The sequence below is a fragment of the Thamnophis sirtalis genome, unplaced genomic scaffold, assembly GCF_051295495.1.
Source record: "Thamnophis sirtalis isolate CommonGarterSnake01/CBP01778 unplaced genomic scaffold, rThaSir2_p1.2 scaffold_15, whole genome shotgun sequence".
Taxonomy (NCBI): Eukaryota; Metazoa; Chordata; class Lepidosauria; order Squamata; family Natricidae; genus Thamnophis; species Thamnophis sirtalis.
In genome coordinates, this window is record NW_028261395.1 from 11,795,986 (window position 1) to 11,810,937 (window position 14,952).

A 14,952-nucleotide genomic window follows, 5' to 3' on the forward strand; every position below is an offset into this window, starting at 1 on the left:
ATTATCCAGGGGTCCCTCCTGAGAGGGAGAATTATGATAAAAGTTTCAGCTCTGTTCTTTGGCCGGATCCTCCAGTGGGGACTTTGGGCAGAGAAATATGGAGTTTTGGGACAGGCAAGGTCTGTGCTCTTGAATGTACGTCTCTCTCCTTTCCAGGTGAAGCTGAGCGTTTCTCTGTGTTTCAATCAGGAAAGCAACTAGATCATGTTCCACCTTTTGACTTTGAGAGTCCTTTGAATTCTTCTTTAGAAACGGGAAGGAGATTGATTTATTCACTCCATGAATTATGGATCTCCTGCTTCTGATGCTGCTGGTGTCCCATCCAGTCTCTGGGAAGCTGAGAATGAAATGCCCACTGAGCTTGGAACACCAAGATGGAAAAGGACCACAGAGCCTTTACAGTTCTGGAGACCATCTCATTAATATAATCATCGGTGGAACTGAAAAATGGCATATCAAGTTGCTTTTCAACGTGGCTCCTTCTGTTCAGTTTGTTTTCCATGATTCGTAAGTCATTCAGAGTGATGGAGGTACATTCCCTCCATTCTAACACTCTCCTTCTTTTCTGTCTTTTATTTTTCATTTATTCCTATATTGGGGGATATTTCTAATTTCCTGAATAATTTTCATTTCATTAGCTTCCCTGTTTTGCCTGATTTTCTGAAGGAGACTCAAAAAGGGATCTGAAAAAAAGCTGAAAGGACTTGAGATTATTTTCCTCTCTCTGTTCAATCCTTAATTTGTCACTTGAATAATGAATTTTATTTAAAGTAATGGTTGAATCAGTTCTAGTTGCTGTACCTCAGCCAATTTCCACATCTGTGTAACTGATCAATGGTTTTGGATCAATGTTGGCTTAAGGGTCTTTAGGCGTGTGGAGGAGTATACTGTATATTAAAAAATATTTGTTGTTACTGTTTTTTATAATAACACTTTTTTTTACAATAGGACTTATTCTCATTTTTTATATGGCTTACTATTAATTAATGTTATTCAAATGGTCAACAAGAATTCCCATTTCCTGCACAATCTCACACTTGGCTACAACATCCATAGTAACTATTGGAGCACTTTCTGCACTTCCGATGCCCTGCTGGACATTCTCTCCACTGGAGAAGCCAATGTCCCCAACTACGGCTGTGGAAGGAAGGAGAACCCTTTGGCTTTTCTTGATGTAGCTGCCAGGGACATCTCCATCCAGGCGTCGACATTAGGAGGCACCTACAAAGTCCCACAGGTTTGTGCGTGTTTTTCTCCATCTGGCAAAGTGAGTGGTGAGTGTTGGTAGGTGAGCAATAGAAGCAATCATGTCTTCTCCATGGAATTCAAGAGCTGCTTTTCTCCATATTAGCAAACATGTCAATATTTTACCCCATTATGTTCATGTTGAGATTAATCATTAAAGGCCTGAAATGCAAGAAATTCATTCCCTGGAGGAGACACTCTACCAACTATTTAACTGATCAAAAATATCCCTGGTTGTTGAGTCCTCAATTGGCATCTTCATTTTCACATATAACTAATGCCTGCCCTATCCAATATGGAGGAAATTGATTGCCCTTAAAATGGAGCTCAGACTTGGCCCTGATCCAAATTCTTTCTCCAAGCCCTTGTTTGAGAGGGCGGTTTGGCTCAATAGAGTAACAGGAGGGCTCCTATCCAGGAGGATAGATACTTACCAAGGGGGAAGGTAAGGGTGCATGTTTTTTAAGCAAGTTTTATTACTTTTAATATAGGGAAAGGGGCATATTTGAACCCTTGTTATTCAGTAGACATATGAATGATTTACTTGGAGTAATAATCCAAAAATAGATCATAAATACTGTATTATTTCATTTCTTGACAAAAAATTACTAAATGAGTGGACAAAGGAAATGCAGTGTATGTAGTATACTTGGATTTCAGAAAGGCTTTGACAAAGTAAACCACAACCTATTTTTCAGCAAACTACAAATATGTGGGTTAGACAGCATCACCCCCAGATAGACTCAATTTGTGGTCTTCAATGGAACCACATTTACATGGAGGGGAATAAGCAGTGGGGGACCCCAAGGTTCCATTTAAGGCCCAGTACTCTTCAACATATTCATGAAGGATTTGAATGAGGAGAGAAATGGGGAAATCATCAAATTTGAAGACAAAACTAAAGTGGCAGGAATAGCCAACACCCCAGAAGATAGATTCAGATGGATCTAGATAGACTTGAACATTGGGCCTATCTAACAAAATGTAATTCAATGTAGAGAAAAGTAAGGTTTTCCCCTGAGGCAAGAAAACCAAATGTATAAGTGTTACAGATTAGGTGAAACTGGCTCAATAGCAGGAACTGTGAGAGGATCTTGGAATCTTAGTGGACAATCTCTCAAATGTGAGCCAGCAATGTGTGGCAGCAGCCAAAAAAAAGCCATTACAGTCCTAGGCTGCATCAACAGAGGGATAGAATCAAGATCACGTGAAGTATTAGTCCCGCTTTATAATCCCTTGGCAATACCACACTTAGAATACTGCAGCCAGTTTTGGTCACCATATTATAAAAAAGACGTAAAGACTCTAGAAAGAGTGCAGAAAGGATGATTAAGGGCCTGGAGACTAAAGCATTTGAAGAACAATTGCAGGAATTGAGTATGTCTAGTATAGAGAAAAGGACTAAAGGCAACATAATAGCAGTGTACCAATATTTGAGGAACTGCCACAAAAAAGAGTGGGTCAACCTATTTTCCAAAACACCAGAAGACAAGAAACAATGTATGGAAACTAATAAAGGAGAGAAACAGTCTAGAACTATGGAGAAAAATCCTAACAGTGAGGAGTGGAATGTCTTGCCTTCAGAAATTTTGGGTGCTCCATCACTGGAGGCTTTAAGGAGAGACTGGACAGCCGCTTCTCTGGAATAGTATAGGGTCTCCTGGTTTAGCGGGAGTTGGACTAGAAGACCTCCAAGGTCCCTTCCAAGCCTTTTATTTTGTTTTAAGATCTGTTATAGGTACACTTGTTTAGCATGCTAAATTCATATTGGAACACACTAATTTACACGGTTAATGTGCTAGTATCATACTTACACATTGGATTGTATACTATGTGAAGAAGACTTGGATCCTTGTGGCATAATAATTATCAGATAATTAATAAATCAAGTTCAAAAGTTATGGTCTTTAGGAAATGACATCCTAGCCATAGATGGTCAGCCAATAGAGGAAGTAAGACCTTTCCTTACCTGGGGTAGTTTTCTCTGAGGCTGAATCTTGGCTCCCTCATCATCAAAGGAGCTCAGTTAGATCAAAGACATGAGTGAAAGTGGTGCTTAAATGAAAACCTCACAACTCTCCAGCTTCCTCAGCCTCAATTATTAAAGTATGTGAGGCCAAGGTTCCTCCATGTTCTTATATCAATCTGATGTTTGGGGCTTCAGAGAAAAACCACTAGCAGAACCAACCCAATCACAGCCTCTGAGGAGGATCTTGGGGTGGACAAAAGGACTACAGCTGCTGCCCTCAGAGCTGATTTGAAAATTTACATAATTCTTGCTTTGTCTAAAATCAGAAAATATTGGCATAAAATTTAACCTATGAAAACTGAGACACCAAAATTTCAATCCTCTTGGATTGTACAACTGACAAATCAAATTAGGAACTGAGGTCTTCCTGTTTTTTGTATAATTGGAGGAGAAGCTAAAAAGTTTCCTCCACAAAGAATCTGGGATATAGAAGCAGAAAAAGTTGCAGCAATCATCAAACATTATAATAGGTTCTTTATTGGAATAGAATAATTCAGTTGGCAGTTGCACAAGTTAATCTATATGATAAATTGTAGGGCTGATACAACAACATGACTTACACATTTTATTGTTTTTAGTTTGTTTATTATTTTCAACTTTTATTATAATATTCTGTTTTTAATATTTTTAACAATGCCTAATTAATAAACTATTCTAATACATTCATGAGAACCAGGTTGGATTTATTAAAATATAATATTTTGGATTTGATCTGACCCAAAATAGAACACAGCTTTCTTCATTGCATTTTCAGATCAATCTTATAAAGGCTTCAGAGGCTCTGAGTGATAAAAGTAAATTCCCCTTTTTCCACCAGATGTTCCCCAAAGAAGGGAGCCAGTACCCAGCAATTGTCCAGCTGCTCCTCCATTTCAGATGGACCTTTATTGGCCTCTTTGCTTCAGACACAGAAAATGGAGAGAATTTCATGAGAATTTTCCCTCCTATGCTTGACAGGAATGGAATTTGTGTGGCTATATCACAACAATTTTCACAATCTAAACATACAGTCTCCCTCAAGGATTCCCTCTCTAAGTGGAGACAAGTCAAGATCTTTGTTCACTTCATAGAACATGATTCAATTTGGGACAGAATTCTTCCTTTCCATGAAACACTTATGTGCTTGCCAGGACCCATTGAAGGGAAAGTCTGGATCCTCACAAATTTTTTACGGTACAATTTATACCAGGACAGAATTTTCCAATACATCCATAGTATTTGGAACTTTAGTTATCTGTTGAAAGCAAGGCCAAAAGATGATGCCTTTAAACCTTATTTATTTGTGGAAGAAAAGTTTCAAGATCATTATTTCCGCTGTTCTCTTTCAAAGAATGCCTTTTCGGTCAAAGGCCGCAGAAGATGCACCCAGAAAGCCCCACTGGAGACCCAGAGGAAAAGGAACAGGAGACGGACTGCAAATTACTACCACGATTACACTCTCATAAAGACTCTGGCCCATGTGATGAATGCTGCATATTCCCACAGATCAAGGAGGAGAAAGAAGGCGGGTGAAAAGATGTTGGGGGCGCCAAGGCTGCAGCCATGGCAGGTAAGGGGTCCCAATATGAATCTATTTATCTTACAGTAGTCCTTTTGACGAAGGAATCCAGAGAAGCAGGAGAACCATCTCAACCTTCTTATACTGCAAAAAGTCATCAGATCTGGACCCTCTAATTGCTCCTCTCTGATACTCCGGAATAAGTGAGAAGATCTTAAGTTTCTGTTTAACCTCTTTCAGTTGTTGGAAGAGTTTTGTATCCTCCCTTGTCCAGCTGAGAGATTTTGTAGGTTGGAGAAGCTGCTCTCATAATCTTCTCCTTGTCTTCTCCCAAGACTCACTTTCAGTTTTCAGTCAAGTACGATTTTAGGATCATTTTCTTAAACACGTATTTATTTATTTACAAAAAACTCAAGGTGGTAAATGGATCCAACATCTCTTCCTCCTTCAATCAATCAATTTTTATGACAGACACAGCCAGCATTACAAATAAAAGCATTAAATAATGGAAAATCATAAATATTTTTCTGTTTTCAATACACACGTTTCCAGTCTTCGTGTAGCAGTGTTATCTCTCCTTTTGTTGTTACAATTGTTGCAATACTCTTTGTTCTTTTTGTATCTTTTAATATTCCATTTTTTTAAAAAAAGCAAAATTCTTACATCAAATAGAGAAGAAAGAGTAAAAGACACACGTAGTGATGAATAAGGAGAAATTTAGTCCATAGATTGTGAAAAATAATAGTAAAAATTATAGAAGAAGAAAACTTGATCCATTCATTTCAAATGATTTGCATAAATTCCATCCATGAAAATAACATTTAAAAATTAAGATAACACACTGACCGAAACCATCCAAAGCTTAATTCCGCCGCGTATTTCTTTTATTCTTAGATTTAAATTAGCTTTAAGTTTTTTATAGGCAGTCTCTTTTAAAAGGGATAAAAATTCCTCACCAGCTGTAAACACTTTCTCTTCCATTTCCTTCCATTTTGGAGCTGTCCCTACTTCATCAGCCAAGGGGCTGAGCTTTTAACGCCAGCTAAAAGACCTTTTCCTGGATCAATCAGGGACTTTGCGATGTCCCTGTGATCATCAGAACATAGTCTTTCTGTTCACTGTCTCTATGGGATGGTTTAGGTCCAATTGGACCACCCAGCAATAAAAGTATTGGCGGCAATCTCAGAGCATCGAGATCGGGTGACCATTTCGTAGCAACATAGGCTCCTCCTCTCCTTGTATATTGAAAACAAAATACTTTTACTTTCACTACTGATTATCCTGGTCTGGAACTTTAAAGACTCAGTTTGTTTATAGAAAGCAATAAGAAGTAAAGCACCATTTGTTTATACAAATGTTCCTTTGAAGTATATCCTTAACCAGAGATCTCATGGTGAATCTAGGTGTTAACTTGTAAAAATCTTCCAAGTCAGAGCAGCAGTGTTTTAACAGCTGGAAACAATGGCTTATTTTTAACAATAGAGAGAAACTGTCAGCTTGCAAGAGATAATGTTTGCAATACAGAAACTATCAAATACATTTGAGAAAATGTTTGAAACATTAGAGCACCTAACAGAAAAATATAATGAAAAGGATGGAGATGCTTATCAAATGGGAAAAATAGAGGGCAGAGTCCCAAGCAATAAAGAGAAAAATGACTAGAAAGAAATCAAATCTGCTGACATCAGGGACGTGCAGTCAGGGGAGGCAGGGGAGGCAGAGCCTCACCATTGTCATCATGAAAAGAAGAAAAAATGTAAAAGGAAAAAGGCTGAGGTAGTTGCTGCCAGAGTCACAGTGGATGACTCTGATTAGTGCTTTACTGTGTAAAAAAGCCTCTAAAAAGTGCCCTCTACAGGGGACAGCAGGAGAACGAGGTGCCTCATTTAGTCTGACTTTATGATCACTCGAGCAGAGCTAAGCAAGGGTTAAAAGCCAAAAAATTCCTTATGTAGATGAGGCATGTTGTCCTCCTGCCTCCTGTAAAGAGCGGGTTTTTTTTTGGCTTTTTAGAGGCTCTGGGAGCACCTAGCTCAGTCTGACCTCAGAGCTCATGCCTTTTTCCTTTTACATTTTTTTTTCTTTTCATGATGGCAGGCAAGAGCAGAGTTGAAATCCTCTCTGAAACAGCTGGAAAAGGTGTGTGGGGGGGAGGGTGGAGGAATTCAAAAAGTTTGATTGCATGCAGAGCCACGTTGCCTTTTCAAACACACACACACACGCACACACACACACACACAGACACACACAGACACACACAAAGAGCTGGATAAAAGTATATAAGCCCAGCTTCACTGGTTACAAGTTTGAAAAAGCAACGTGGCTCTACCTGCAATCAAAGGCTCAGATCAGAAGGAAGCAGGGGAATGGGGGGGGGTATGGCAGAGGAGCTGCTTTCAAGCCATTGGAAAATATATCCAATCCAACTTCTGTCTTTGTGTTTGTTTGAGAGTGAGTGAGTGAGAGAGGGATCCAACTTCTCTGTGTGTATGTGTCTGTTTGAGAGAGGGGGGAGGGAGGGAGAGAGGGAGGAAGGAGGGGGAGGGAGAAGAAAAAGAATGAAGGAAAACTTATTTTCCCTTTATTTATCAGCACAAATACAACACACACACACACTATTATATTATATTATATTATATTATAATATATTATATTATATTATATTATATTATATTATATTATATTATATTATATTATATTATATTATATTATATTATATTATATTATATTATATTATATTATATTATATTATATTATATTATATTATATTATATTATATTATATTATATTATATTATATTATATTATATTATATTATATTATATTATATTATATTATATTATATTATATTATATTATATTATATTATATTATATTATATTAATTATATTATATTATATTATATTATATTATTAATTATATTATATTATATTATATTATATTAATTATATTATTATATTTAATGTCACAACCCCTGGTATGCCCCAATTATGGGAGGAAGCTAACTGCTTCCATTCTCTGTCCATCGGCTCGTCACAAGAGACCATCATGACAGAAACCCAATATTTTTACTGTTGCCTTTGTTACACATTTGTGTGCAACAGCACAGGTTCGAATCCCAGTAAGGGTATGGCTAGCTGATGAGAGCTAAATAGCTTGAAATAGATCTATACTAGTCTCCCTTTATTTATTTATCAGCACAAATACAACTCAAATATATATATATATATATATATATATATATATATATATATATATATATATATATATATATATATATATATATATATATATATATATATATATATATATATATATATATACACATACACATACACATACACATACACATACACATACACATACACATATACATATACATATACATATAGTGTGTGTATGTGTGTAGGGGTAGGTGTGTGTGTGTGTGTGTGTGTGTGTGTATCTATGTATATATATGTATATACATGTATGTATGTAGCAAAGGCAACAGTAAAAATATTGGGTTTCTGTCCTGATGGTCTCTTGTGACGAGCCGATAGACAGAGAATGGAAGCAATCTGCTTCCTCCCATATTTGGGCATACCAGGGGTTGTGACACTAAATACATACATACATACATACATACATACATACATACATACATACATACATACATACATACATACGTACAACTATACAACATGGGGAAATTGGATGTAAATTGTAAATAGTGATTTGGAAAGGAAGATTAGATACCTTTGTTACTAAATATCATTAATGTTTAGCTAGAATAGGCCATAAGGAATAGTGTTATTAGGATACTAGAAATAGCAAATGAGATGCCATTATGTGGTTATGTCTTGAGTTTTGGTATGTTTTATGATGGACATTTAAACAATTACAGTGAAATGAGAATGGGGGTATGATGATGGTAATATGTACAAATATATTTGATTTAAAATACTAGAATTAATATGAATCATGGGTGACTGTGAAAGAAACGCATGAATTTTTTTTGTAATTTTGTTTATGGCAGACATAAACACGGGATGCCTGTCGGACACAGCAGCGGGGTCGGAGGAGGTGGGGGGGAGGCGGCCGAGCGCAGCAGCAGCGGGAACATTCTCGCCGCTGTGTCCGACAGGCATCTCATGTTTATGGCAGACATAAATGTGAGACACCTCTCAGACACAGTGGTGGGGACCTTGCTTCTCGCTGCTGCTGCGCTCTTGCCTCACCAACTGTAATCCTCACCGCACATCACTGGTAGCAATAAAAGACTCAACTGCAGTCTTGGACAATCGAGACCGCACATTGTGTCATCGCGATGTTAGTTCCTCTCCTCTTTCTTCTCTTTTTCAATTTGTTTGTCACCTGCTCTACAGTGTTATCAATAATAAACCCATTGTGTCTTTTACATTTTCTCAATGTATATAGTATATGATTGACAATTTTCAAATCTTTTTTGTTAACCTATGAAGATAGTGGCAATACCTTTTCTCCTAATTAAGCAAACTTGCAAGTTAGATAACTGTAGAAGAAAAAAAATCAAATTTGTGATAAGAAATGAAGTTTTGTGCTTTTCAAATTCTTGGATTTCAATCCCAGTTTCATCCCTTTCTGAAGAAGAATGAATTTTGGAATATTTCTGAGAGAAAAATGTACTTGGACCAAAATGAAGAGATAAAAGCAGATCTGAGCATTGACAGCTACTTGATTCTGCCCAAGGAGGATCCCAGGAAAAAGATTTTAGCATATTTTCAACGACAGAGAATTATTATCAGACAAGGTGCCCTTTCATGGCTAAAGTTGCTCAACAAGGTGAGAGAAGTTTTGGTGAAGTCTTTTTTCTGTTTTCTAAAGCCTGGGGTCCTATTTGAAGAGGGCTCAGCCTAGTCCCCAGGGTGGCTGACTATCTCTGAGAATTGAATTTGGGGAATAGAAAGCGGATTGTTTTCTTAGACTATTTGGGAGACTCCATGAAGAGGGGAGAGATGTTTGTTTGTTTATAAAGATATGAGAAGGAACCCCCTGGTTGTTACTGAGTTCTTAAATCTTCTCTCAGTTCCATCCCTCCAGATTTTAGTAAGTAGAAAAATTCTTCAATGTTACATGCCAGAAGCAAAAGGGAAGAAGGAACTAAATGAAGAATCTGCCAGTAGTTATATCTTCTATATCTGTTTGGAAGGAGTCAGAGATTTCATATTTACCTCAGTGAAGCCTAGACACTATTTGGTTAATGTTCATAGACTACTCCATTTTCCATGGACAGAGTCCTAACATATTTTCTTTGCCATTCCTTCTTTCTCTGCTTAGCCTCTGCCTCAGTCCAAATGTGTGGAAAGTTGTCATCCTGGATTTGTCAAGAGGGTTCGAGAAAGAGAGCCAGTTTGCTGCTACGACTGCATTCCTTGTCCAGAAGGGACCATCTCCACTCAGGAAGGTGGGTCACACTGAGAAAAAGGATTTGTGGAACTGGATCCCTCCAGGGCATTTTCATGAAAGTGCAACTTGAAGGACAGATTGAAGCTATTTTCAACCTGCACAATTTCTTATCTAAAGGGAAGAAGAGGAAAAAGTCTTTGAAGGAGGGGCTAGGAAGAGATGGGAGGAAGGTATGGCAGACTGGACAAGCTTTGCTAATAGCAGAGAAAATATTTCTTCTCCTTTTGTCCTAACTGTCAGAAAATTTCTCCTCAGTTCTAAGTTGCTTCTCTCCTTGATTAGTTTCCACCCATTGCTTCTTGTTCTACCCTCAGGTTCTTTGGAGAATAGTTTGACTCCCACTTCTTTGTGGCAACCTCTGAGATATTGGAAGACTGCTATCATGTCTCCCCTAGTCCTTCTTTTCATTCAACTAGACATACCCAGTTCCTGCAACTGTTTTTCTTATGTTTTAGTCTTCAGTCCCCTAATCATCTTTGTTGCTCTTCTCTGCACTCTTTCCAGAGTCTCCACATCTTTTTTACATCATGGAGACAAAAACTGAATGCCGTATTCCAAGTGTGGAATATAGTATGGAATATAATAGATATATGAGTCCTCCTAAGCTTACCTTTCTAGGAACATCTGAGTTCTTTGAAATTTGATGAATGGTCTCTGGTCCACCTCCTGAAAGGCTCCTTGCAATGGGTTCAACATGGATCTCCCTTGAGGATCACTGAGAAGGTGTTGCTGGCCCAGAATGAGAGGGTGTGGATTGTTATGGGTGGCACTCATTACACCCATCTTACTTTTCCTTTTCAGTGCCCATTCTGGATTATTTGCAGGAAAATGTTTTTCTCCCAGCCAACTAGATTTCAAAGGATGGTATCCTAAAATCCATCATGTTAACAAGTGCCAGGCTGGACTCGGAGGCTGGACTCAGGATGTTTGCCTAGAAAGATGACCTGATTCATTATTTACTTCTAATAATATAGGTTCCTATGAAGATTCTACACATTGGACAGGAAATAACTATCACCTTACTTCTACTTCATAGATTTAGCTATATATTTTTTATATATTTAAAGGGCAGAATGTTAAAGAAATATTGTTTTTTCATTTTCTCAGATACGGAAAAATGTACCAAGTGTTTGAATGATAAATATCCAAATGAGGCCAGAGTCCAATGTATCCCCAAAGTTATAACCTTCCTGTCTTTTAAAGAACATCTGGGAATCATCCTGGTCTCTTTTGCCCTACTCTTATTCTTAATCACAGGCCTTGTCTTAATCATCTTCATGAAATACCGAGAAACTCCCCTTGTCAAAGCTAACAACCGGGACCTCTCCTACATCCTCCTGGTTTCCCTCCTGCTTTGCTTCTTGTCTTCTTCTCTCTTCATTGGTCAACCAAACAAAGCCACCTGCCTTCTCCGACAAACGGTTTTCAGCATCATCTTCTCAGTTGCCATTTCTTCTCTCTTGGCCAAAACTATCACGGTGGTGCTGGCTTTCCTAGCCACAAAACCAGGAAACCGAGCAAAGGGATGGTTGGGGAAGAGCTTGGCCAACTCCATCATCCTTTCTTCTTCTGGTCTCCAAATTATCATCTGCTCCATCTGGCTGGGAGTTTCTCCCCCCTTTCCTGACTCTGACCTCCACTCCCAGTATGGAGAGATCATCCTGCAATGCAACGAAGGGGCCGTTGTCATGTTCTACATCACCCTCAGCTACATGGGCTTCCTGGCTGCCATCTGCTTCATGGTGGCTTTCCTGGCCAGGAATCTGCCTGGGGCCTTCAACGAAGCGAAGCTGATCACCTTCAGCATGCTGGTCTTCTGCAGTGTCTGGGTGACCTTTGTGCCCACCTACCTGAGCACCAAAGGGAAATACATGGTGGCTGTTCAGGTCTTCTCCATCCTGGCCTCCAGTGCTGGTCTGCTGGTCTGCATCTTCATCCCCAAGTGTTACATTATCCTTCTGAGGCCAGACCTGAACACAAAGGAGCATCTCACAGCCAGAACAAATGTAAAAACATGAGAAAAACACCATGATATTATAAGAATGGTATAATGTCCTTTTATTTGAAAGAATACCTGAATTATTTCCACTTAGATAGTATTCAGAAGTCAAAGAATATATCTACATATTTCCAAATGGAAAATGGTTGAATGACTGGAATTCTTATAACCCCTTTCCTTTTCACCTCAATAAATCTTGCTAAAGAGAACTCTGTGAAAGTTGTTCAGAGTGATTTGTTGTTCACCAACAGTCAATGAATTTGATACCTTTTAAAAACGATTTCAGCAATGATTCCTATGGACAGCAGTAAAAGTTTATGTATGAGAGAATGAATAGGAAAAGTGTTAAGATGGATTCTATGGAGCCAAGCTCCAACTATGTTGTTTGACAATCTCCATGAGAACCATTGGCTATCCCACCAAGCCAGAGAAGGTGTTGGCCTCCAGGTCCTCTTGCTTAGATGTTCTCACCCAATGAGACCTAGTTAGCTCACCTTTCCCATAGCTGCTCCTGCCCTGTTAAAGAAGCTTCTCCATGAGATCCACCATCCTGTCTCCATCCCCTTATTGGGTGATAAGGATAGAACAAACAGCCCGTTCGTTTCCCCAATGCATGGGCCAGGTTGAGACTGGAGTTCAGATGATGTGGATGGAGAAACCCCACAGGACAGTCAGACTGCATCCTGAGAAGGGGCTCCTTGTGGCTGCAACAGGTGAATAGTTGCAAACAGGAGATTGGTTGTGTCTCAAACGCCATCAGAGGAAAGAAAGAGAGTCACTCTCTCTCTCTCCAAGGTGGGAAGCCCAGCAGTGCAACCTTTGAAGGCCTGACCTGCTGAGTTTCCCTCAGTCATCTCAGGCTGCTTCCAGCCCCAGAAGCCCCAGAAATAAGCCCTTCAGAAGGACTTTGCTCCAGGCTCCCAGGAAGCAAACAGAAGGGAGAAGAAAGGGGAAGTTCTGGTTACGAGATCCTGAACGTCTCTGGAGATAAATTATAATGGACTATCAGGAAATCAAGGTAGTCCTCCACTTATGACCACAATTTCTGTTGCTAAGTAATTTTATAACCTTTTTGCCACAGTTGCTAAGCAAATGAGTGTAGTCATTAAGTAAATCAAGTGGTCGTTAAGCAAACCTTATAGTGATCCCATGACCCCAAGGTACTGCAACTCTCATAAATACACGCCAGTTCCCAAGTGCCTGAGTTTTGATCACGTGGTTTATGACAGGTGCTGCAGGGGTCGTAGGTGGTCATGAGTCATTTTTCTCTGTGTTGTTAACTTCAGTCACTAAACAAATCATTGTAAGTCGAGGATGAGCTGTTGTCCTCAGGGCAGTTTTTGACAATGAGACTCCTGCCCTTGAGATTCCATCAGAATAGATCTGGAAGGGACCTTGAAGGTCATCTAGTCCAACCCACTGCTCAAGCAGGAGACCCCAGACCATTCTATACAAAGGACTGTCCTTCAGTGAGTCACAGCCAATTTTCCGACCTCTTGTGCCCCAGATGGTAAAGAAACCACTGCAGTTGCGGAAGGAATCCTGAGATCCTTAAGGGAACCCAGCTTCTCCCATCAACTCTGTTTGTTGGGAGCCGGCTGGGAAAGTGGCCAATGGAGGCTGCACGACCAAAGGACGGCAACCCTGGCAAACACATGCTGGCTACCTAAGGCCCAAAGGTGAATCATGGGACTGTGAGAATGTTGCGATGGCCGTAACTCTGAGGACCTTTTTCAGTTTTTCAGATATAAGTGCAACCTCCATGTGATGGTGCATTTCTCGAAGACACATGAATTGTTCCTTTATCTGAGGAAAGTATTCACTACATGGGGAACATTCAAGTCTGTCATATGTCTTTTTAGCTCTCTTTCTTGGTAAATGGAATTGCATCAAATCAAATCAAATCAAGTTTATTACAATCAAAGACCAGAACAAATAAAAACACTCAAGGAATATCCAGTTAAAAATTCTAGAATGAAATAATAAAGAACAGATAAAATCTGTATTAAAATCACAATCGCGCATCCAATTTCTTAGTTACACATGGTCTAAAGATACTACAATATCAGTCCTTAAACTGTGAGGCCCAAAGTCATTAATTACTAAAAGGCAAAGGAGTAGAACTGCGAAACGGTTTCCTACATAGCTTAAAAAAGCTATGGTGGATTAATCACGTGTTTCCCATGGATCCCCAGTGCTGCTGCGGAGAATCAAGCCACCTTTGCTGTAAGCAGCCACTGGAGCTAAGCAGTGCCAGAATGGCCAGGATGCCTATCAGTTATTGGGAGGATATGTTTCTTTCCAATATCTCCATAGAAAGCGCATCGAAGGAGTCTGTGTCCAATTGTCTATCCAGAAGAGGAGGGGGGATTGGGGGAGAGAGGGAGGGAGGGAGGGAGGTGGGGGACTGACTTGCTACCTCATGTGCCAGGTGAGTCTGGCCAGAGCCAGATCTGGGAGCCGGAACCGAGCAATCAAATGGGCTGAGCAGTCGGGGGCCGAACAGCCTGCAGGAGAGGAGGGGAGAGGAGAGCAGCCAGAAGCTGACGGGGAGCCCAGGGGTCCCCAGGAGAGGCCTCGGGGGAGCAGAGAGCCCCGAGGCAGCAAGGCTGAGGGAGCAGGGGGCAGAACGGGAGGTCAGGGCTGGGTGGAGGGTCTCGGGGGCAGACAGAAACTCCTGCTGCTCCAGAGCCTCTCAGGGGGAAGCAAGAGGAGAAGGAGGCCATGCCTAACATCTACCTGTACTTTCGCTCCCC

At 39.8% G+C, this 14,952-nt stretch overlaps 1 protein-coding gene across 1 annotated transcript; it reads left to right on the plus strand.

Moving 5' to 3' along the window:
• Window positions 1–246: 246 nt before the first annotated feature.
• LOC148042465 (vomeronasal type-2 receptor 26-like) lies at window positions 247–12,403 on the plus strand. Its single transcript, XM_087702087.1, has 6 exons — window positions 247–507; window positions 949–1,237; window positions 4,029–4,823; window positions 9,361–9,573; window positions 10,069–10,195; window positions 11,455–12,403. The coding sequence occupies exons 1-6, from the start codon at window positions 287–289 to the stop codon at window positions 12,213–12,215; spliced, it is 2,406 nt and encodes an 801-aa protein (XP_087558213.1). The 5' UTR covers window positions 247–286; the 3' UTR covers window positions 12,216–12,403.
• Window positions 12,404–14,952: the final 2,549 nt, after the last annotated feature.

Coding starts and splice junctions, on each gene's coding strand:
- LOC148042465 (XM_087702087.1), top strand. CDS start 287: ATGGATCTCCTGCTTCTGATGCTGCTGGTGTCCCATCCAGTCTCTGGG. Junction 9,574..10,068: donor GGCTAAAGTTGCTCAACAAG/GTGAGAGAAGTT, acceptor TTCTCTGCTTAG/CCTCTGCCTCAGTCCAAATG. Junction 10,196..11,454: donor GACCATCTCCACTCAGGAAG/GTGGGTCACACT, acceptor TCTTAATCACAG/GCCTTGTCTTAATCATCTTC.